The 23,189-nt window shown below is 38.3% G+C and overlaps 1 protein-coding gene across 1 annotated transcript; it reads right to left on the bottom strand.

The window, feature by feature from the left end:
• Positions 1-1,173: 1,173 nt before the first annotated feature.
• On the bottom strand, positions 1,174-22,955 carry ift46.S (intraflagellar transport 46 S homeolog). Its single transcript, XM_018241998.2, is given in 13 exon segments — positions 1,174-2,380; positions 5,752-5,837; positions 6,095-6,155; positions 8,351-8,417; positions 8,701-8,822; positions 11,690-11,818; positions 14,013-14,106; positions 15,450-15,521; positions 17,447-17,619; positions 19,153-19,232; positions 20,799-20,895; positions 22,733-22,792; positions 22,795-22,955. Coding segments are annotated over 13 exon segments (1,236 nt in total). The 5' UTR covers positions 22,894-22,955; the 3' UTR covers positions 1,174-2,284.
• Positions 22,956-23,189: the final 234 nt, after the last annotated feature.

Here is a 23,189-nt window from a genome sequence, read left to right as displayed (position 1 = left end):
TTAGATATTTAAGATGTGTATAACTGTTCTTGTAATTAACATGGGTTTATTGCAATCCACTGATTTGATAACTAAAAGGCAGCTTCCAAAAATGTGAAGGTTAAAAGGGATTTATCTAGTGTTGAGGAATGTAGTATAGACATAAATGTTGCCTTGCATACTACTTAACTGAAAATGTGCACAAAATCCTTGCCAGCAGCAGCCAGCCATTCCACTTATGTCAAATCCCGAACTGAACCTGAATCCAACAGGTAACTTTAGTTTCATTACCGAAAAAAATACAGAATTTGTCAGGCCAACCTGTTTTTAAATATTTATTTTACAAAGGATTTTAAATATCAATAGCACACTAAATCTATAGATAAGAATGTTCATAGAACGAGGCATGTATCCAGTACTTGAATTTTGTGACCCGTCCTCCCAAAACAGCAGAGCCGGAAATTATGCAGTTTAAAGGATAAGGAAATCAGGATAAAGTATTTTCTTTAACTTGAAAAATAACTTCTTAGTGCGGTTTTGGTTTAAGGGGTTGTTCACCTTCCAAACACTTGTCAGTTTAGTTGTTTTCAGATTGTTCACCATAAACAAAGACTATTTTCAATTGCTTTGCATCTTTTATTTTTATAGTTTTCCCAAAATTAAAGTTGAATGTTCGTGTCTCTGGTGTTTGATTCTAGCAGCTCAGTAAATCAGGTGCAGACTCTGAACTGTTACAATTTTGGAACATTAAGTTGATACATTTCTCAGCAGCATCTCTGGAGAATTAACAACTATTGTATCAATTCTAACAGCTGCCTGTAATGAAACCCAGAGATTCTGCTCAGCAGGGACAAAGATAAAGAGTTGCTTTAGAAGATGAAAAACGGTCACAAATAGAAAGTGATTGGAAAAAGTTTTGTTTATGGTGAACTATCTGGAAACCAACTGAACTGAAAAAAGTGTCTGAAGGTGAACAACCCCTTTAAGTTTTATCTACTACTGGAAATGTTACTACGACTGCATGGAGCAATACATTCCTCCCACAACCCTATGAAATTAGTGAGAAGTTGGAAAAAAATACCAGCCTCGGTGAATGTAATGAAAGTGATTTAAAAAATAAAAAAATCATGAAGCGAAGGCAGAGTAGATTGAAAAAAAGGATTGCAAGCAAATAAATACCAACAATAGTCCATGTTCCATTTTCTTACTTCCAAATTTATTTTGGTTGTTTCCTTTCTTTACATTCCCTTTTCTACTGTCCACTTTTCTCACCCATCTTAGTCTTTCCTCTTAACTTCTCCTTTAATGGTTTCTAATTATTAAGCCTGGCTTATTTATTTCTCCCACCGCTGCTAGCGGGAAACACAGCTCATACCTTTCCTAGATACACAGCCAACGTTCCCTTGGTTTGGGCCCTAGAGTAAGCAGCATGCATGTAAAGAGGAGGGCAGTGAGTATTTTTTATGCAGGATCTAGGAAGAAAAATAGAACATTATAACCGTGCGCTTCTCTCTTATTAAAAAGCAAGTCAACACAATAAATGAAACCAAAATAGATTTTAAAAAACGGGCACTTTGAGTGTACGTGAAACTACATGAACTTGATAATAGGCCACACTAAGGCCTGAAACGTTGCCGACCAGATTTTGCCATGAAAACTTGAAAAAAGGCATTTTTACACTATAAGGTGCTGTACAGAAAATTTCTATTACGTGAAACTACATGTCTCATATGAATTACAGACAAGGGGTAAATCAAGTGAGTACACAGTTACTCCCCTGAGTTCACACATACTACATTCTTATGTGGACTTTTACTACGTCATTGTAACAGAGACACTAAGGGGAGTAACTGCCTGTTTACTCACTTGCTTTACCACTTGCTGGTAGTTAGCTGCATTCAACGGAGATGTGTAATTGCACGTACTCTTATAAAAGGTCTAGGAAGTGTTTGGGTGGAGGATAGAATGATTTTATGGGAAGTTCAAGCAGATTCATTTAGTATTTAATTATAAAAGTAGTTTCTAATTGTTGACTCCCAGATGTTTGCTGGACTTTCAGCATTCTTCAACATATAATTAAGGGATAAAACCTTTGGTATTGTATAAATCTAGTATTGTATCCAACAACATCTGGGGACTCTGGGCTTTAAAATAAATATGTGATGACAGTATTCCTTGAATATATCACAAACATACTGATGGTTATTCTGACAGGGAAAGTTAAACAGTGCTATTGTAGCTGCCACACTATGCATCAACAACAGGCTGGATAATGTGTGCAGTGCATTGGTAGGAAGTCAGATGTTTAGTTAAGATTCATGGTATCTGTTTCTCCATTGGGAGGAATAGAATTTCCAGAAGAGCTTCTGTCTTTTTTTCCCTCTGCCAAGTCTTTGAAATGCTGCAGAAAAGAAATATGGATTGAGTTACAAAAACAATTTAAAAAAGGACCACACATTCCTATCTTAAATTAAATGGTCACTCTTGTCCCTTTATGACATGAGTTATTCTAGTAGCTTGTGTGAACATACTTTATCCCTATTATTTTAATCATGAAAAAGGGAAGGTTTTTGTGATTTTGTGGGCCAAACAGAGAAATTGAAGCTCCTCCATGCAAGGTAGAAATTGCTAGCTCAAAAATAAATTCCCTTGCATACTGGACTTGTAGAGGGGCTTGAAAATGAGCAATTTAATTATCTACCTCACAAGAACCAAACTGTAATATCCTGCCTGGAGTCGCACCAGTGACCTAGTGTTTCCATGCTGCATTACCTCTGCCCTATGTGAGCAGACAACTAAGGTCCTGGTGTGTAAATCAAACAACTCAGACATGATTACAAAGGCACATTCCAGACTTTATGTTATTTGCATATATTTCAGTTTTACCATGTAGAAATTACAACAACAACAATTTCAGGGCACCATAATGTTTGAGACAATCGGCTTTGCATTGGTTGTGATTACTCAGGTGTGTTGCATTTCTTAATTAGTGCAGGAATAGGATACTAGGCTTGCTTCTACCATTTGGAGCCTGTAGTTGCTATTGGTCAACAAGAGGAGAAAAGCTGTGCCAATGAAAGTCAAAAAAAGCTACTGTATTATGAAAAACAAGAATAAAACCATTGGTCAAACTTTAGGATTACCAAAGTCAACTGTATAGAATATCATTAAGAAGAAAGAATGTACTGCAAAGGGTCTGGTAGGCCAAGGAAGACCTCCACTGCTAATAACAGAAGGTTTTAAAAATTAGTGGTGAGCACAACTTTCCCTTGGTTGTTATAGTTATACAGGAGCAGTGACCAGCTCCATGTTGTAGCCCCCACCCTTCCCAGCTATAGTCAGGTGATCCCACTGGTGTCTAATAAAAGGGTAGCCAAGTTTGGGAGTTTTACTTTGAAAGCAGCTAGTAAGTTGCAGGTAAAACTTAGTCCCTTTGTAAAATGTATAATTAAGCAATTGAATTCTTAATGAATCAGATGAAAATTAAGCGTAGGACTGGCCAGATATGGGATGACTTTGACGTAGTTGGCCAGCTTAAATATATTGCAATATATGGACAAACAATCCCTGTTTTGTTTAAAGGGTAAGGCATTTTTCAGTAGCAGTATGCACAAAATGTCTCTGTCTTAAATATATTGATAATGGGTTGAGTGCAGAGGACTCTTGTATTTGTCTATAATAACAGAAGGATCCTCACTATGGTAAAGAAAAATCCTCAAACGCCTGTCCAACAAATCAGAAACACACTTCAGGAGGCTGCTGTGTCTTTGTCAGAGACTATTATCTGCTGAAGACTTCATGAACAGAAATACGGAGGCTACACTGCAAGATGCAAACCACCAGTAATCCACATTTTTTAAAATGATTTCCTTTTTCTCTGTAATAATAAAACAGTACCTTGTGCTTAATCCAAACTAAGATATAATTAATCCTTTTCGGAAGCAAAACCCGCCTATTGGGTTTATTTCATGTTTACATGATTCTCTAGAAGACAAGGTATGAAGATAAAAATTACAGAACAATCCATTATACAGAAAGCCCCTGGTTCCAAGCATTCCGGATAACAGGTCCCAAACCTGTACTAAAAAGAGCCTGCAAAATTCTGGAAAAAAGGTGTTATGGACAGACGAGACTAAGATTAAAGGGGAACTCCACACAAACATAACTTAAGCTTTTTGAAAAGTAAATAAAATTTCATGCAACTTTGCAATATACATAATTTTTTTAATGGTTTCTGACAGTTCCCTGCTCTTCTGCTTTCCTGACTACTTTGCTGAGCTGGCTGACTACTGTTACTTTGTATCAGCAGCCATCTGTCCTTAGCCTGCATCCTCCAAATCCCACAATTCCCTGCACACGTGATTTCAATAAGGAAAGGAACATCACAGGGCAATGCATTGTGGGTTATGTAGTTCCTGCATGCTGTCTGTAAGCCGTGGAGAAGTTGTTTGTAACATCAGTGCAGAAAGACAAGAACTGTTAAACAGCTGGATTTCAGCATAGAAAATTGCATTTATTCATACTTTTTGAAGAAACTGGTAACTGTGATGGGTATATTAGGGGTTTCTGTATTATGTGGGCCTCTTTTTAGTTTGGAAGTCCCTTTAACCTGTATCAGAGTGATGGCAAGAGGAAACGGTGGAGATGAAAAAGAACTGCCCAAGATCCAAAGTATACCAGCTCATCTGTTAAACATGTTGGTTGGGGTATTATGGCTTGAGCACATATGGCTGCCACAGGTACTGGCACATGTAATTGACTAGTTAAACAATGTAGCAGAAATCAGGTCTCCTCCAGCCAATCCTTCTACAATTTCTACAATTATTAAATGATTAGTATACATTTTCACGAGTCTTAAAGGATAAATAATCCTTTAAAGTAAGTGAATTTAAATTTGAGGAGTGTTGTTCTAAGCACTTTTGCAATTTACATTCATTATTTTTTGTACTGTTAATAGGAATATATTTTGTTACAACAGCACCACCTGTTGGTCAGTTTCTGACCATAAAGTAGTCGAGGAAGTGGCCCGATGTTCTATTAGGAAAATCATTAGAAACCTTTTCTCACATCTTTCCTAAGTAGAAGAACATTAGACCTTTTCTTTCTCCAGACAACTTCCTCGACTACTTCATGGTTGGACACTGGCCAGCAGGTGGCGCTGATGTAACAATTACATATAAATACATATTATATATATAATTGGGTGAGTTCCCCTTTAATGTATAGAATCCACCTGCTGCTACTAGTCATTACATATTTAAGACAAACATCAACAACAGTTGTTGATATACAACTCCCATGGTCCTCATTTAAAGGACATACCTATCTTATTTGGGATTAACCACAAGCATGTTTACGTTTACAGAACTTAGTCCTGATATGTTAGACATCAATTAAAAATAACGACAAGAACTTCTACTGGTCTCTTTGCCAGCAAAGAATATTGCCCATGAGTGGGGCTAGATTTAATGCTGATGTGCCCCATGGCCACTAGCACCCTATCTTTCCCCCCAACCCCACCCTGCTCACATCTCCCTCACATACTCTCTTCAGTTCCCTCGATCAATGGCACTAGATCAGATGCAGCCAGCAGGCCACCCTCTGAACTTTGCCACCCTAGGCCAGGGCCTTTGTGGCCTGCCCACAAATCTGTGCCTGGACATGAGCCCTATATTGACACACTAATTAGGCCCAGATGTTTTTTAAAAGTGAAGGAGGTGTTGCTTTCTATCTGTAATGTAGGCATAGAGAAGAAAAAATGTTTTTACTAACCTGGGAATTTTTAAATGCAGAGTAGAGGGAGAAAAGCACATGCAGAGACTGTATCCGACTTTTGTATACAGGAATATCAAGGATACCTGAATAGGGTACAGAAAACATATCAGACTTTTTTTAAAAAAAAAAAAAAAAAAAAAAAAAAAAAAAAGACACCTTGGGTATGAATGGTAAAACTGTATGGGAAATTTTGATCAGATTGTGTGGGTTATATTTTATCAGATGTCGCCATGTGAAAGCCAACGACATTTTCATGCTGTTCATTTCAAGTGCTACTTACTAATCAGTAACTCTAGAAAACTGCATTGTTGCAAGATTCATCTTGCAGGTCAATTCTTACCACAAATCATATCAATGTATGAAGGAAGATCACAATCTATGTCGGCTGCTGGCAGACTGATCTTAAATGAAAGCCAAAATAGATAAAATAAATATATATATACATTTATATTTATATATATATAAAAATATCTTGTATTCAAAAAACACTCATTATGTCACATACCACTTTATCAAGGTCCCAATGTGGACCGAAACGTTGGACACAGGTGATATGTGAAATAATGAGTTTTTTAAATGCTGGTCCTTACCAACCATATGCATTTATTCGACCAAGCACCTTAACAAATATTTTGTAGATGGATGGACAATAACAGTCACAAAATAAGTCTCATAGGAAGCAACGGTAGCAAAGCAAAAAAAAAATCTAAATCTTATTTTATCATGTTAGTCAAGCAAAATGAACTTTAATTACACTATATAAATTATTTGAATCTTGATTCCATCAGTCTGGGAACTCATAATTATAGCAAGCATGAAGGAGCCATTTTGTTTGACAACTTGTTACTGACCAATTGTAATAAATTTTCACATTTTGCAAACAAGAGGTGCTGCAGTTTTTCTCTTCTGCTATATATTTGGCCCATGGCAAGGGCCTGTACGCTGCTTTGCACTCTGACCGAAAGGAACTTATATGAGGTGGTTGAAGCACACACATCTGTACACTTGAACTCAGTATGACCCTGGCCCTGTAAATTATTCCCCTTTTTTCTTTCTATTTTTCTACTTTTTACCCCATTTTTTTTTCTCTTCTCTACTCGTTTTCCCACTGTATGACCCCACTGGTTACCCTGGCCTTGACACATCACATATCATATCAGCTCACTATAAATCCTTACTTGGCAGCTCATAGGACCATGATTTGCCTCCAAAAATAGGCTAACTTGTCCCTCATTTAAGGTTTTCATTTCTCTGAGAAAAAAGCTGCTTATATACTAATGTGTGTATTGCTGCCTGTCTGAGCCCTGAGTATGCCACTCCCAGCTCTCCCTATGCTGTGGCTGTTGGTACCATGGTCCCCAGTTTGTGGATCTCCTGTTATACAGAGCAACCTGTGCTCTATGGTGCCCCCTATTGCCCAGCATGGGTATTCATGAAAAATGTACAGTCTTGCGAAACCAGGTATAGTGCCACTCTTTGCCCTTATATCTTTTCTCACCCAAAAAAATAATTCCAAATCCTATTTTAACACATCAGTCAAGCAAAATTAACTTTAATTACACTATATAAATTATTTGGATCTTTTTTCCTTCAGTCTGGGAATTCATAATTATAACAAGCAGGCAGCAGCCATTTTGTGGACACTGTTATTAAGGCAAGTCTTGCATCATCTCAGAATCTTGTTTGTGCACCAGAATGGGGAACCCGATGTCCATTCCCATGCACTGGCTACACAATTAAATGGTTACGAGAACTGGGGGAATGTGTGGAGAGCAGTTACATCTAGGAAGTGCTGAAAGTGAAAGTAATTGTCTGCCCCGCCTCTATGCCTAAGGCATAGAGGAGGGGCAGACAATATTTGATTGACAGCTGAGATTTTTAAAAGAGTTTACAACAGCTATGAATGCTTAAATAAAAAAATTATTTGGGTTCCATGTTTAATTTGAAAAGGACATTTATTATACAGCTTTTTATGTCTGGGTGACAGGTCCACTTTAAGGAGGCTTTTCAAATATTTGGGTTCCAGGATATCCGCATGACACTCCAATGGTACAAAAAGGCTGCCACTTTGCTATGGTGGTGCTGAAGGCTATGTATGTGGTGGTCACAACTCCTCCTCTCATTTCTCCTTATCTATATTTATTTGACTTCATTCTACTCTGTTTCCCTTTTCTTTTCCATGGCCATGTGTTTTATGATTTTACATACCACTTTGACATTCTACTTTGCTGCACTTTAAATTATCTCCTTTGTATATACACACTGTTACTTTACCAACTCAAATTTCCCTCTGATGATCAATTTAACAACCTACACACGGCGATGTAATCCACATTGTATACTTTACAGCAGTGGTGTCAAGGTGGTGGGATTTAGGGGCCAATTTTCACTCACTAATGACTATTTCAGTTGGTTTGGGGAACTGTTTATGATGTCTTGATAAAGGTCCTCTGTGCAGGACTGAAACGTCGACTTACACCATTAAAGCTTTGCACATAAATTAAGTTCCATGACTGCTCCGTGCTGTCTGTATATGTGTGTATATGTGTGTGTGTGACTAAATGGCTTCAGCCACATGGGAGTTGGGTTGTGTCACCTTTCCAAGGAGCTCTTCAAACTCTGATGGCCACTCCTGCATTAAGGTGTCAATGTCAGGCATAGATCTATAGAAATAAAACATTAAGTGCAGAGTTAAAGGTAAAAATATGTATAAAATCTGCGGCAGCAGATTCTAACAGATAAAATGCCAATAGGTAAAAAAAATAAGTATAAAATTTGCGCCAATAGGTTAAAAATACATACAGAGTTAACCTAACTGGGTGCACAAATTGAGGGCATCATAACTAAACATTTCCTACACAGAGATCAGTCTGGTAGTGTTAAAAGGATGTACTTTCCCTATGAGAACACTGCCTAGATTTTTCTAACAGAAATTTCTGTTCTTACCGAGTATAATGAACAGTAGCAGGAGGCTTTGAGCGATGAAGTTCACTAATGCTCTCAATCCAGGCATCAATGGCTTTGCTATTTCGCTCAGCATTCTCTAAAGTTTTGACTTTAATCTGTTGCTGTTTGGAGGGGAAAAAATAGATGGTGTAAAGGGAGATAACTGAATTGTGTATTTTCACAAACAATTATTAGTGTGCTCAATCTACCATTCTTTTCCTTACTGCAAAAAAATGAACTGTGCTGTGTGTCAGTAGTGCACTGCATAGCAGTGACTCATATGTAAACTAAATTATTAAATATTCACTACAGCAGGCTAGTGGCTTTTTACAGTAGTAACTATCTCTTTAATATAAACGGAAATCTCACTACAGATATAGGATCTATTATCCAGAATGCTTGAGACCATGGGTTTTCTGGATTAAGGATCTTTCTGTAATTTAGATCACAATACCTTTAACCTGTTAAAAAATAAACTTTAAATAAAACCAATAAGATTGTTTTGTCACCAATATTGATGCACGCTGCTTAGCAGGGAGCCAAGCACTGTTTTATTATTACACAATAAAAGGAAATGATTTTTAAAAAATATAAATATTAGCTTACAATAGAGATGGCCTTGCCCCATTTTGGAGCTTTCTGGATAAAGGATCCCATATCTGTACCAGTATTTTTACCTTAAAAATACTATATCTCTTGTATCCACACGTGCTATAACAACAGTGGAGGTAAAGCACAATCAGAATAATAAAGTTAATGCCACATGGTGCAACGTTTTAATTACTTGACACCGCTGTTTATTAAAGGAGAATTCAACCTAAGAATTATAAAAAGCCTCTACCTAGTAAGCAAAACAGTCTCCCCTCCCTGCTTCCCCTCGCAGAGTTCAATAGGTCTGAAAACGTCCGTAAAATTTTTCCCACCTAACAATGCAAAGTAAGCGCAGCGGAGCATGTGGGCGCCATCTTCCGAATCTTTAGGTTTTTTAGGGTCCTCTTCTGCAATTTCCGTGACTTTTGGTGCTCCAACTGCGAACGCGCCAGTACAGCGCTCTGTTACAGATGAAGACTTGTGATCCAGAAGATGGCACCCACATGCTCCGCTGTGCTGACTCTGCACTGTTAGGTGGCAAAAATGTTACAGATATTTTCAGACCTATTGAACTCTGCGAAAGGATAGCGGGGGGGTCGGGGGGGGGACTATCTCGCTTACTAGATAGGGGCTTTTTTTAATTCTTGGGTTGAGTTAAAGGGATAATGTCAAAATGCATCAGTTAAAAGTGCTGCTCCCGCAGACTTCTGCTCTGAAATCTGTTTTTTAAAAGGGAAAGAAATGTAATATTTAATTTTGAAATCTGACATTTGGCTAGACATGTCAGTTTCCCATGTGCCCCCAGTAATGTGACTTGTGCTCTGATACTTGCACTCTTTACTGCTGCACTGCAAGTTGGAGTATTATCATCCCCTCCCTCCCCCCAGCAACCTATCAGTATAATAATCTGAAGGTTACCAGATAACAGCTCCCTAAGAACAGCACTCAATAGTAAAAATCCATGTTCCACTGCGACTCCTTCAGTTACATTGAGTAGGAGAAACAATAGCCTGTCAGAAAGCAGTTCCATAGAGCAGCACTGTCTCTTTCTGAAAGCACATGCCCAGACGAAATGACCTGAGATGGCTGCCTACACACCAACTAAAAAAAATTCCCTTGTTGGGTTAGGAATGAAATTTTACATGGTAGAGTGAATTATTTGCAGTGTAAACAGTGTAATTTAGAAATAAAAACTACATCATAAAAATCATGACAGAATCTCATTAAACAATATGAGAGACAAGATAGGTAGTTTTGACACGTGACATTTGCAGAAGCGATTATTTATTGTTTATCATCACACATCCACAACTTAAACACAATATACTCCTTTCCATCTCTTGCAATCTATGCTTAGCTGGACCAGATTGGAAGCAGTGGTGGCAGAGTGTATATCCCACCAGAATTTGCGATCTTGTGATACCAAAAATGGTTAAAGGGGAACTCCACACAAACGTAACTTAAGCTTTTTGAAAAGTAAACAATTTCAAGCAACTTTGTAATATACATCAATTAAAAAATATGCAGACTTTTCCTGATTTGTAATGGTTTGCAACAGTTCCCTAAGCCTAGCCCCCTTCTCCCCTGCTTATCTGTCTGACTACTCTTACTTTCTATCAACAGTCAGCTGTCCTCAGCCTGCATCCTCCAAACCCCACAATTCCCTGCACAAGTGTTCAATAAGGAACAGAACATCACAGTGCAATGCATTGTGGGGTATGTAGTTCCTGCATGCTGTCTGTAAGCTGTGGAGAAGTTGTTACAATTTGTAACATCAGTGTTTAGTCCCTCCTTCCCTGCCAGGATTTCAAATAAATGAGATGACCAGGATTTCAAATAAATTAGATGAACAGACAGCTCCACACGTGAGATATATTCTTAAAAGGCCTTTATTCTAAAAGGGCTTATTTCAAGACAGACAAGCAGCAGCGACGTTTCAGACTCACAATCGCCTTTTTTCAAGTTGCTTGAAAAAAGGCGATTGTGAGCCTGAAACGTCGCTGCTGCTTGTCTGTCTTGAAATAAGCCCTTTTGGAATAAAGGCCTTTTAAGAATATATCTCACGTGTGGTGCTGTCTGTTCATCGAATTTGTTTACAGAACGGGTGGAAGTGGCCACCTCAGACTTGCACCTGCATCCAATATACCTTAAGGGTGAGTGCTGACTTCTAATCTACATTTCAGGATTTCAAATAATGCAGAAAGAGAAGAACCGTTAAACAGCTGCATTGCAGCATAGAAAATGGCATTTATTCAAACATTTTGAAGAAACATGCAACGGTGATGGGTATATTAGGGGTTTCTGTGTTATGTGGGTCAAATATTGGTTTGGAACCCCTTTAAGGATTTTAACTTTCCCACCCCAGTCCTACGAATAGGATACATGCGATGGAACTTACTGTTACACTGTGCTGTTTGGAGTTCTCAGATAGCCAAAGAGCCATAACTGTAGGGTCAGATTGTCTAGTGGAAGGTTCATCTAGGGTAAGTAAACCAAGGTTATCTGGCTTCCCATCTGGCCTTGGCACCTATAAGGAACAATGTTATTAAGTTAATTAAGTTATTAAATTAATCCATTTAATATACAGTTAGGTCCATAAATATTTGGACAGACAACCTTTTTTTATAATTTTGGTTCTGTTCATTACCACAATAAATATTAAATGAAACAACTCAAGACTTTCAGCTTTAATTCAGTGGGTTGAACAAAAACTAAAGCCTCTTTTTTTTTTTTAACACAATCACTTCATTTCAGGAGCTACTGTGTGTGTATTTTGCTTCCATGATGATGATGATGATGCAGAAAGAATGCAACCCGCTGAAGAGCTAGCGCTAACAGAGTTTATAGAGCAATCAGACTAGATATAGATGGATGTGGTGCTCCACAAGGACCTCCCTAAGATGTTTATGTCCCGCAGCCTGCCAGTGGGCATCATTGACTTATTTTTATAGCATTATTTTGTTCTAATACTGCTCCTAGAGTAGTGATATATAGTGGATAATTGTCCCATTACATAATAGATGCTTTACTGGAACAAAGACAACCAAGTAATGTTTTAATGGCTTCACCGACCAAAATCACTCAGCAAATTGACCAAGAACCTCTTTTTAGGGGTAGTTCTCCTATAAATTAACTTTTAGTATAAAATTCTGAGGTAATTTGGCATTGATTCTTTTGAGGTTTTAAAATTATTTAGCACCACTCCAGTTAGAGTCCAATTTATCCAAGCAACGGGGCAGAAATTCGAATGAGAACCCTGAATAGAAAGAGGCCTGAATAGTAAAGTTAGGAAATAAAAAGTAAAAATAACAAAACTGTAGCCTCATATAGCATTTTCTTTTGACTGAGGGGTCAGTGACCCTCATTCGAAAGCTAAAAAGAGTTTAAAAAAAAAACTATTTATATAATAAAATGAAGACCAATGGAGAAGTTGTTAAGGACAGTCTATAAAATATTTAATATAAGTTGAACAACCCCTTTAAGGGAAGCTGGAACTAATTTTATTGAAATTGCATTTTATATTTCATTAGATTAAATCTTATCTCTACCATAATGCATTATGAAAGAAAATGTAATTCTAAGCAACTGGATGCTACAGGGGGACTCTTTACATTTGATATTTGAGATGATCATTTCTCTTTACCTAAAGAGGGGCCCAAAAACAAAAAATACATTATCAGCGCTTTTTATATTGATTAGGGAACTATTACATCGTAATCCTCTTTTCACTTTAGACAGTTCATCATTATATATTTATGCAATGCAACATTTATGAAAGCATTGCTCTTTCATTATGGTGCATTTTAATGTGCCTATAATATGAGTGATAGTCACATATTGTCATAAAATGGTTTCTGAAGATATAGAACACCATACAGTGACGGGAGAATGGGGCAAGTACACAATGAACATATGGATATATTCTTATCCTGACCTGCATGCCCAAATTGATTGTGGAGGAAGCTGGAATAGTGGTGCCACTGACATTTATACCCTGCAGAGCATTGAGTATACAGAGTACTGTGCATAAGCATTGACAGTGGTACCCTGCAGAGCACTGAGTATTTGCCTATAAACAGTGGGTAGGGGAGTGTAGTGTAGTGTAAACTAAGCTGATTGAGGGCAGGACAGATTATGGGGGGGGTAGCGTTTCCTGGGCAGTAAAGAATGAGAGATCCCAGATTTATTTATTAGTATTTACCTAGCCAAATGTAGTGCCCCTTGAGCAATGGTGTTACATTTAAATGTCACACACTTGCTAAAGGGGCACTACATTTGGAAATACTAATAAAGCTTTTGGACAATATTTCTCATTTTAGCTTTGCATAGCAAGAAGTATTATAATCACAAGCAGATATAAACATAGGAATAAAAGGGGTTCAATGTATTCTACCTTATTGTTAAGAGATGTCCACCCAAAACATACTACAAAATGGTTTCTGAAGCATAAGCATATTCACAATTTGAATACTGCTTCTACCTCACCTAAAACAGCTCTCTAACAATTGTCCCTAAATATCACATAAACTGGCAGCCCGATGTCTTTCAACTTTTAGACACTATTTTTAAAATAACAATATTAATCAGATACAGTTTCAGGTTAGAGAAAGATAAAATTGTAGTTAATTAAAATATTAATACCATTGGCTATATTTTACTAAAATATAAATTTTGAGAGAATCCTGACATAACGGAAGAGATAAAGTAGTACTGTTAAGCACCTTTAAATAGGCATCAATGTCACCAACTGCTGGAATAAAGTCTGGGATGAATGGCTTTAACTTGTAGTCCAGTTCTACGACCTGTGGAGTGTATCTGAGGCATAAAAAGAGAAATAAGGCTGTTATTCACCAGACCTCTCCTCTTGTGCACTGCCTGCTTTGTCTGGTTACATGATATGGTATGGTATATACAAAATATCTTCCAACTGGCACACCCTTATAAAAACATTCTTTTTATTAATATAGCATGGTATCAGAGGCCAACGTTTTGGTCATCATTAGGACCTTTCTCATCCTTGATATTTTGTGTGTGTGTGTATATATATATATATATATATATATATATATATATATATATATATATATATATATATATATATATATATATATATCTCAAGCATCATGATATGGAGATGTTTCTCATACATGTTGGGCTTATTTATCGCTTAACAGAGATCATGGATCAGTTTCAATACATCAAAATACTTGAAGAGGTCATGTTGCCTTATGCTGAAGATCAAATGCCCTTGAAACAAGACAATGACCCCAAACTCAGGGGCCTATCACTGCTGAAGTCCAGAACATCCACAGTCCTTGAAGATTGTGTGTGTAAAAAAAATAGCACCCACCGCTATTCACATTGTATCACTAAATGCGCCCATTAAAGCTGAAGTTTTGTGAAGATGTAGTCCGTGTCCCTTTGTGGATTTACAGTACAGCGCCTTTGAGAGCGGGATTCTTTTCTGCTGATAAGTTATACCGACAAGGAGGTGCCGGCATCCTGCAAGAGGCAGCGTCTGGACATACACAATCACTGGGTGAGCCTTGATGCGGTCCACATCATTTTCTTTATTGCGTACAATATATACTATTGGCTGACTGAACAAATTTATGTTATGGGAATATGCCATATAGTTTATATTTCTAAATTACACTGCAAATAATTTACTCAATAATAATAATAATTTACTATATGTCATTCCTGAACCAACAAGTGTATTTTATTTTTGTAATATCGGTGTGTAGGCAGCCATCTCAGGTCATTTTGCCTGGTCATAAGCTTTCAGAAAGAGCCAGGGCTGCATTATGGAGCTGCTTCTGGCAGGCTGTTGTTTCTCCTACTCAAAGTAACTGAAGGTGTTGCAGTGGGACATGGATTTTTACTATTGAGTGTTGCTCTTATACCTACCAGTGCGCTGTTATCTGGTTACCTTCCCATTGTTCTGCTGATGGGCTGATTGGGGGGGTGATATCACTCCAACTTGCAGTGCATCAGTAAGAGTGACTGAAGTTTATCAGAGCACAAGTCACATGACTGGGAGAACTTGGGAAACTGACAATATGTCTAGCCCCATGCCCACAATATTTCTGGGAACCATTTTTCCTTTGCCAATTGCAGAATTAGTATCATCTCTATGTGCTTTCCTTTGCTCTTACCTGGTAATATACTGGAACAACTCTTTGATTTCAGCTGTCACTGGAAGGTGTTCATAGTCTGCAGGATTGTAACTAAAAGAGGAAGAGAGAAAAAGTATTTCACAGTGAAAGTATCTACCATTATGCTACCTCAATAAAAAGAATGTACAAATGCAGAGCCATAAATAAAGCAGCTGTAATTGATTTTAGTTTGGCCATTCCTCCCAACAGCTTAAGTTTTGATTGGATTAAGTAAGATTTACATTATTACTATAGTATGATATGTTGTGTTTGCTAAGCTCAATTGGTATTCGTAATGGGAGCATGGTATGAGACCTCTGAAAATACTGTACTATGCAAAAAATTTTCGATTTTTAGGTGTGTGCCGTGAGAAAGAGCCACCAGAAAAATACTGACATTGGAATAAATGCTTGATATTTAACTAAAAAACCTAAAAACACACACATATGCCTATATATTATTTGTCTGGAATCTGCTGATAAAATATTGCTTGGCAGTAAAAGTTTTCTATATTTTTTTAATTTGCTAATATGCACAGCTATCAGTCATTACAGTGTCTGTGAATGCTGTTGACACTGAAAAATATTTTAAGGTCCAATTAGTAATCCGTCCTCGGTAAGTTGACTGCGAGATCGTCAATTTCCGTGTAATTCCGCGCATGCGCAGTTGCGCAAGCCGACAAACTGCTCCAACTGTGCATGCACAGAAATATCGATCTCGCAGTCAGCTTACAGAAGACGCAGAAGATGGACACGTGGAACATCGCTGGAAGAATCTGCGGCAAGGGGAACGTATGGAGTATGGGGCATCTCCCCGGGGGGGGTAGTTAGCCTGGGGGGAGGGGGGGTCTACCTGGGTTGGGGGGTATGGGTTTTTTTCAGAACATGTTGATTTCTCATTTAATAAACAGGCATTCACAAATTAAATTTTTGATAAATAAGTCCATAAAATGTGTGTAACATGATCCTTGTATAAGTTAGATAGGGCTGCTGCCTCAACCACATATCAAATACGATTGAATGCAGTCTGTGGTGTAACCTTCAGTGAGGCACCTAAGCTTGTGTTTATGTATATTAGGGAGGCACCGAATCCAGGATTCGGCTGAATCCTTCTGCCCGGCCGAACCAAATACGAATTTGCATATGCAAATTAGGGGTGGAGAGGTAAATCGCGTGACTTTTTGTCACAAAACAAGAAAGTAAAAAATGTGTTCCCTTTTCCACCCGTAATTTGCATATGCAAATTAGGATTCGGATTTGGTTTGGTATTCAGCCAAATCTTTCGATAAGGATTCGGGGGTTCGGACAAATCCAAAATAGTGGATTTGGTGCATCCCTAATGTATATGTATATTTTCTACACACACATTATGTGGAAGAATTTTCCTTTAAAGGAACAGTTTAGTATAAAATTAAAAACTGGGTAAATAGATAGACTGTGCAAAATAAAAAATGTTTCTAATATAGTTAGTTAGGCAAAAATTGAATGTATAAAGGCTGGAGTTACTGGATGTCTAACAGAACAGAACACTACTTCCTGCTTTTCATCTCTCTTGGTTTCCCCTTGGTTATCAGAGATTTGAGGGTGGGGCACATGGGCAATAACTATTGCTTTTGAATCGGAGCTGAATGCGGAGGATCAATTTCAAACTCACTGGACACTTATGTCCCATGTGGGCCCCCTTATAGTCACTGATTAACTCAGAGTTAGAGAGCTGAAACTCAGGAAGTAGTGTTCTGGCTATTATGTTAGACATACACTCACTCCAGCCTTTATACATTACATTTTTGGCTAACTAACTATATTAAAAAAAATTTATTTAATTTTGCACAGACTATCTATTTACCCAGTTTTTATTTATACACTGAACTGTTCCTTTAACATAAACAATTCAGTTTCCATGTTATTATATTATTTCATATATTCACATTAGCATAGCACCAAAGAAATGTATGCCTTTATATTTTGACATAAAAGTATATATTCATTTTCTCTCACCCTTCATTAGAGGTTCCATGTCCTTCTTCATCATCATCATCATCATCATCATCATCATCCTCATCGTCATCATCATCCCCTTCAGTGTCTTCTGTATCCTCATCATCAGTGAGCCCTTGTGTGCGAGCACCCCGAACATGACCCAGCTTACCAGGCTTCTTCTTTTTTTCACTCTGGAATGAATACACAGTAAATAAAATGAGCTTGTGGCAGTTGTGACATAGACATTACAGATGGAATGGCACCAATTGCCTATGCCTTTTCTAGCACCTTCTGCCAAACATTGTAAACCAACAAGGGTGATTTTCAATTATACCGTCAACATTTGCTAGCAGAAATGTGCTTAGTGCTGAAAACCCAGGAAGCTGCCACTATAATGGTGTCCTTAACATAAGGTACATGCTACGTTGGCAGAACAACTACTAAAGTGTACTATTAGGGGGTTATTTATTAAAGTCCGGTCAAGCTAATTTTTTTATTAAAGCCTGATGCTGCAAAAAGTCAAAATCTGAAAATCCGCCATCTTAGACCTGCCAATGTTGTATAGAAGTCAATAGGAGAGGTCCTTATACTATTTGGAAGTTTCTGTGGTCTGCGCTGGAATAAGTCCGAAAAAAATTGGGGTTTTCAGAAAAAAACGTGTGATTCCAGTTTTCGCTCGATTTTATTGAGTTTTCCCCTGATCCGATTAAATTGTGCTATTAATAATAATATTAATAATAAATACGGTCTAGTTTGGTCTGACTTTTTTAATTTAAATAATGAGAAAAATTCAGATTTTATTAAATAACCCTACCATGTTAATGATGATTTTCAGTGCAAAAACACACTAGAACAGTGATCTCGACCAGTGACTCACCAGCAAAATGTTGCTCACCAACCCATTGAATGTTGCTCTCAATCACCTGAAAGCAGGTGCTTAATTGAAGGCAAGCTTTAGTTCATAAAAACCAGGTGTAGTGCCAAACAGAACCTTCTGTAGACATAGGGACTACCAGTATAGCCAATCACAGCCCATATCTGGCAGCCCCAGGAAATGTTTGCAAGCTTATGTTGCTTTCCAACTTTCTTTACATTAGAATGTGGCTCACATGTAGGAAGGTTGGGGATCCCTGCACTAGAATATATGTCAGGCTGTATAGCAACAGTTTTGTAATTTTGAAAAACGGTCCGCACACACCAATATTGCAGTCGGGGATTGTGCCCCTTTTATTAATGCCACCAACAATCAATCAACGTTTCGGGGGGACACAGCCTCCCTTCTTCAGAAGAGGCTGTGTCCCCCCGAAACGTTGATTGATTGTTGGTGGCATTAATAAAAGGGGCACAATCCCCGACTGCAATATTGGTGTGTGCGGACCGTTTTTCAAAATTACAAAGCAGTAAGGAGACCTGGCAAGGTCAACGGAAGACCAGCACCACTATGCAGAATAAGTGGAAGGAGGTGTGCGGTAATAGAAAATCTCATTGTATAGCAACAGTACCATGGAAGAAGCAATAATGGATTCAACCACTTTTCCACTGAAATTAGTCAGCAGAGAATACATCCAATGTGCCACAGCCTAAAAGTTATATTTAACTTTCTGTTCCACCTAATGCCGATTTTGGATAGTTTGCCAATTAGTATAACAAGATTTAAAAACGTAGTTGTTTAAAATGTGTCACTTATAACCTATAAAATATAGTAAAATAATGTGTATAGTTACCTTCGTGCTCTCTTCATCCTCACTACTTATAGCAAGATCTGCCATGCCTCTAACCTTGCCAGACAGTTGCTTTGCTGTCCCTGAGGGCAAAAATGGATAGAAAAATTGTAAAAGCTTTGAAAAATAAGCTTATGTCGAGTCATCTAACAAATTAGCACCCTACCAGTGATCTCATGCTAGGCCCAGACACTGCTGTCGTTTGTGTCCTTAATGCCATGATTTGGTGGCAAATTCACTGAAAATTTTGCCATGGGCAAAAAAGAACTAGAGGGGCGAAACGCGTCGCAGAATAGAGATGCTGTGTCACTTCAAAACCTTAAAAGTATTTATAAAAGTGATTAAAACTTCCAAATCTACAATCCGGCAATTTGGGTTGACTTGGTGTGAGAGTTTTGCATTCTGCAGTGGACCGCACGTGCTGAACAGCAACCAGCACCAACTTGGATCGGCAGTTAGAGGAGGATTAAAGCGGAGCATCTACAGAGATCACAATTACTTTTGTGATAAGCGATTTCACATAGAGGGAGGGCGCACTATTGTGCTACATTGGAAACCGGAGCGCAGGATCTGGTGAGAGCGGTCCACTTTCTTGGGGCACTTGTGCTTAAAAGAGGGTGGTGGGGAGATGCCCCAATACATACCTTTTGCCCCTCAAATAACGGTGTATGACACCCTGTGTATATTAGTATCCGAGACTCTGCTTGAGGAGGAATACCTTTCATCTTATTCTCCAGATATATAACTTTGGAGACCTTTTGGATATTGATAAGGTTTTGAATATAATTGGTATTTATAAGTGACCATTTATTTTTATGGATTTGTATTGATTGATTGGAGTCCTGGCCGGCCAGGTTTTTACTCTGATTGAGAATTTTTTTTAAAGGGGTGGTTCACCTTTAAAGTAACTTTTATTTTGGTATAAAACAACCAATTGTAAGCAACTCTTCAGTTGGTTTCATGATTTATTTTTATAGTTTTATAGTTATGTCTTTTTCTTCTGATTCTTTGCAGCTTTCAAATGGGCGTTGCTGTCCCAATATTCATTTGAATATGTACATTGTAGTAAACATTGATTCTTGAGACTTTCCTTGAACTCAAATTCAATGGGGGGGGGGGGGTTACGTTGTGTTAGGCACCCCCATTGAATATATTTAGGGATGACCCTAAACCTCCAATTCAGTATTCTGTACAAACCCTTCTTAACAGATTTGGCCAAACCGAATCTGAAACCCCAACGCTGCAGGAACTCACTGGTGTGTGAATGGAAATTGCTGATGCAGGGTATAGGGTTCAGATTCGTTTTGGTTAGGGTCTTGATGCAGCCTCCGTGCGGCACCCCCATTGAATGGAGCATTTCACAATGTGTTCTGCCTTTCTACTCTAAGGTTAATCATTATTAATGCCATTCCTTTTTTATTATTGTAATGTGTTACATAATATGTAAGTAACTATTAAGAAAACTTGGTAGATTGGAAGAACACAGAGATGCTGCATGGTATCCACAGTACTCACCCAGATACCATAACCATAAAGCTATGGCAAGCAAAAAAGTCTAAATATTCTCTGTACCTTACTCAAGTCAGACTGCAAGTAAAATAAAGTACTATAATAATTTGAGACACCCCATTGTTATGATTCTGTCTCACCTGGTCTTCTTGGGGTTGGTGTGTAAACACTTGCAACTTCTTCAGAGTCATTAACCTCAAGGCTCTCGTCGTAGGGCTGATTTTCTATCAGTTTAGTCTGCAAAAGTCAAAATGTTACCATATCTGAGACCTTCTTATGAGATAAGGGAAAAATATATTTATGTGTTGAGGGTTACTATGGTGGTGCAGCGTTGTTGTCTGCAAGAAAATGCCTCTCCTGTGGGCATCAAAGCAAACAAAATGCCTTCACACCCAAAATAATGTCAATCTCATCAATTTCATAACTACAGACCCACAAAAGGAAATTATTAAAGGAGTCATGTTTAATATGTTACATAGTAGCCTATTCTTAGCAACTTTCATTTGGGCTTCACTTATTCTTCTTTATATGTTAAAAATTAAAGGGGATCTATGGTCAAAAATGTAAATCCCCTTTGGCTTTGGGGAGTGAATATAAGCATTTTTTCAATAGCAAATAATTATTTTTTATTAGCAGTTTTTTAGGTGCAGTGCAATCATATTCAGGTGGGCCAAGAAGAAGAGACGGCCACGGGCCTTGAAGGTTTTGCGCAATGCTAAAGCTGGAGCAGGAATGTGGGGGATATGATTGCACTGTGATCTCATACAAAACTGCTAATAAAAAATACTTATTTGCTATTGGAAAAAATGCTTATATTCACTCCCCAAAGCCAAAGGGGGATTTAAATTTTTGACCATAGATCCGCTTTAATCGCCTTCCTTCTCTGCCTTTTTCCAGCTTTGATATGGGAAGGAGGGTGTCACCTACCCTGACAGCCATAAAAACATTACTCTTTAAGACTACAGTTTTATTGTTACTTTTTCTTACTTTTCTTTCTATTAATGCCTCCTAATATATTTATCTTCCAGTCGCTCATTCAAACTGCTTGCTGCCTGGTTGCTTGGATAAACTGGACTTTAGCAACCAAAAAGCTGCTAAAATTCCAAACTGGAGAGTCCTGTCAGGTCAATAGTCTACAAAGATGAAATGCATTAAAGGAGAAGGAAACCCTTTCGGCACAAAACCCCTCCCCCCGTAGGCCCGGCTCCCTCCCCGGGCAAATGCCCCTAAGTTGCTACTTACCCTTACCCCTCGGCGCAGGTCCTCTCCCGTGGAGTTCGCAGGCGCCATCTTCTCCTGTGCAATCTTCTTCCTGGATAACCCGGGGGTTTGGTGACATATGCACAGTAGGAGCATTTGCCGGTTCAGTTCTACTGCGCATGCGCCAAAAGTCACAAAGTTTTCTGATTTATTTTTTCTGCAACTTTGGGACTTTCGGCGCATGCACAGTAGAGCTGAACCGACAAATGCTCCTACTGTGCATGCGCCGCCAAATGCCGGGTTATCCAGGAAGAAGAAAGCACGGGAGAAGATGGCGCCTGCGAACTCCACGGGAGAGGAACTGCGCCAAGGGGTAAGTAGCAACTTAGGGGCATTTGCCCTGGGGGGGAGGTAGGCCAGGGGGGAGGGGTTTTGTGCCGAAAGGGTTTCCTTCTCCTTTAAGCATTCATTTTTTAAAGTTATTTGTAAATGTGACTACTGTAAAAATCAGTATCTGATGTATGCTTATATATTCTCTGCACTAGAAGTTCTGACTCCCCAGACAATGTAGCAAAAGCAAGCTAATTCAAAGACCTGGAGGAGGTCTTACTTCTGCTACACTATCTCAGGAGACAAAACGATATTAAATTCTGCTTTCAGTTGAAAAACACATGTATAAATAACTTTATTATTATTATTGTGTATGGAAAAGTGGATAAGAATCCCATGCTAGCATTATAAAAAATAAACAGCTTTGTGTGCACGACCTCTTTAATTGGATATGACGAACAATCAGTTCTACTAGTCTGCTAGTATTTGAATGTCTTATGATTTCGCTACATTTAGTAATACTGGTGATGAACATCCTAGTTACCTTGAGCCCATCTGTTTCTGCCTCTTCCATCCCTCCAAATTGGAGATTAAACAGCGCCGTTACCTGGACTCCCGGCCTCTTGGCTTCGCTTGACTAAAAGGCTTTGTCACCATAGTAACCGTATCCACACTTCCGCCTGAGCGCAAAAAAGAACTTGACATATACTTCCTTTCACTTCATTTCCGCCACTCGTTAAAAACATTGTCAGTGCTGACAGAACACTTGCGCGCAACCAACCAGTAAACACGTAGTTAGTGAAACGTCATCTAGTTTTACGTAACCGAGGCGTCACAATGAAGCAGCGCCATCTAGTGTCGGGACTAAAGGAGCAACTTCCCAAACGTGTATCTAAGAGGGGCTTAGTGAAATTTATTAGTCACCCACATATAATTCCCGCAGAATAAATGAGATTCGAATTTAAAGGGTGATCTAGCCATAGATTTCGCGTATTTAAGTC

This window comes from Xenopus laevis, chromosome 7S, assembly GCF_017654675.1.
Source record: "Xenopus laevis strain J_2021 chromosome 7S, Xenopus_laevis_v10.1, whole genome shotgun sequence".
Lineage (NCBI taxonomy): Eukaryota > Metazoa > Chordata > Amphibia > Anura > Pipidae > Xenopus > Xenopus laevis.
The sequence above is the reverse complement of the archived record's forward strand: the minus strand, read 5'-3'. Positions and strand labels throughout refer to the sequence as shown.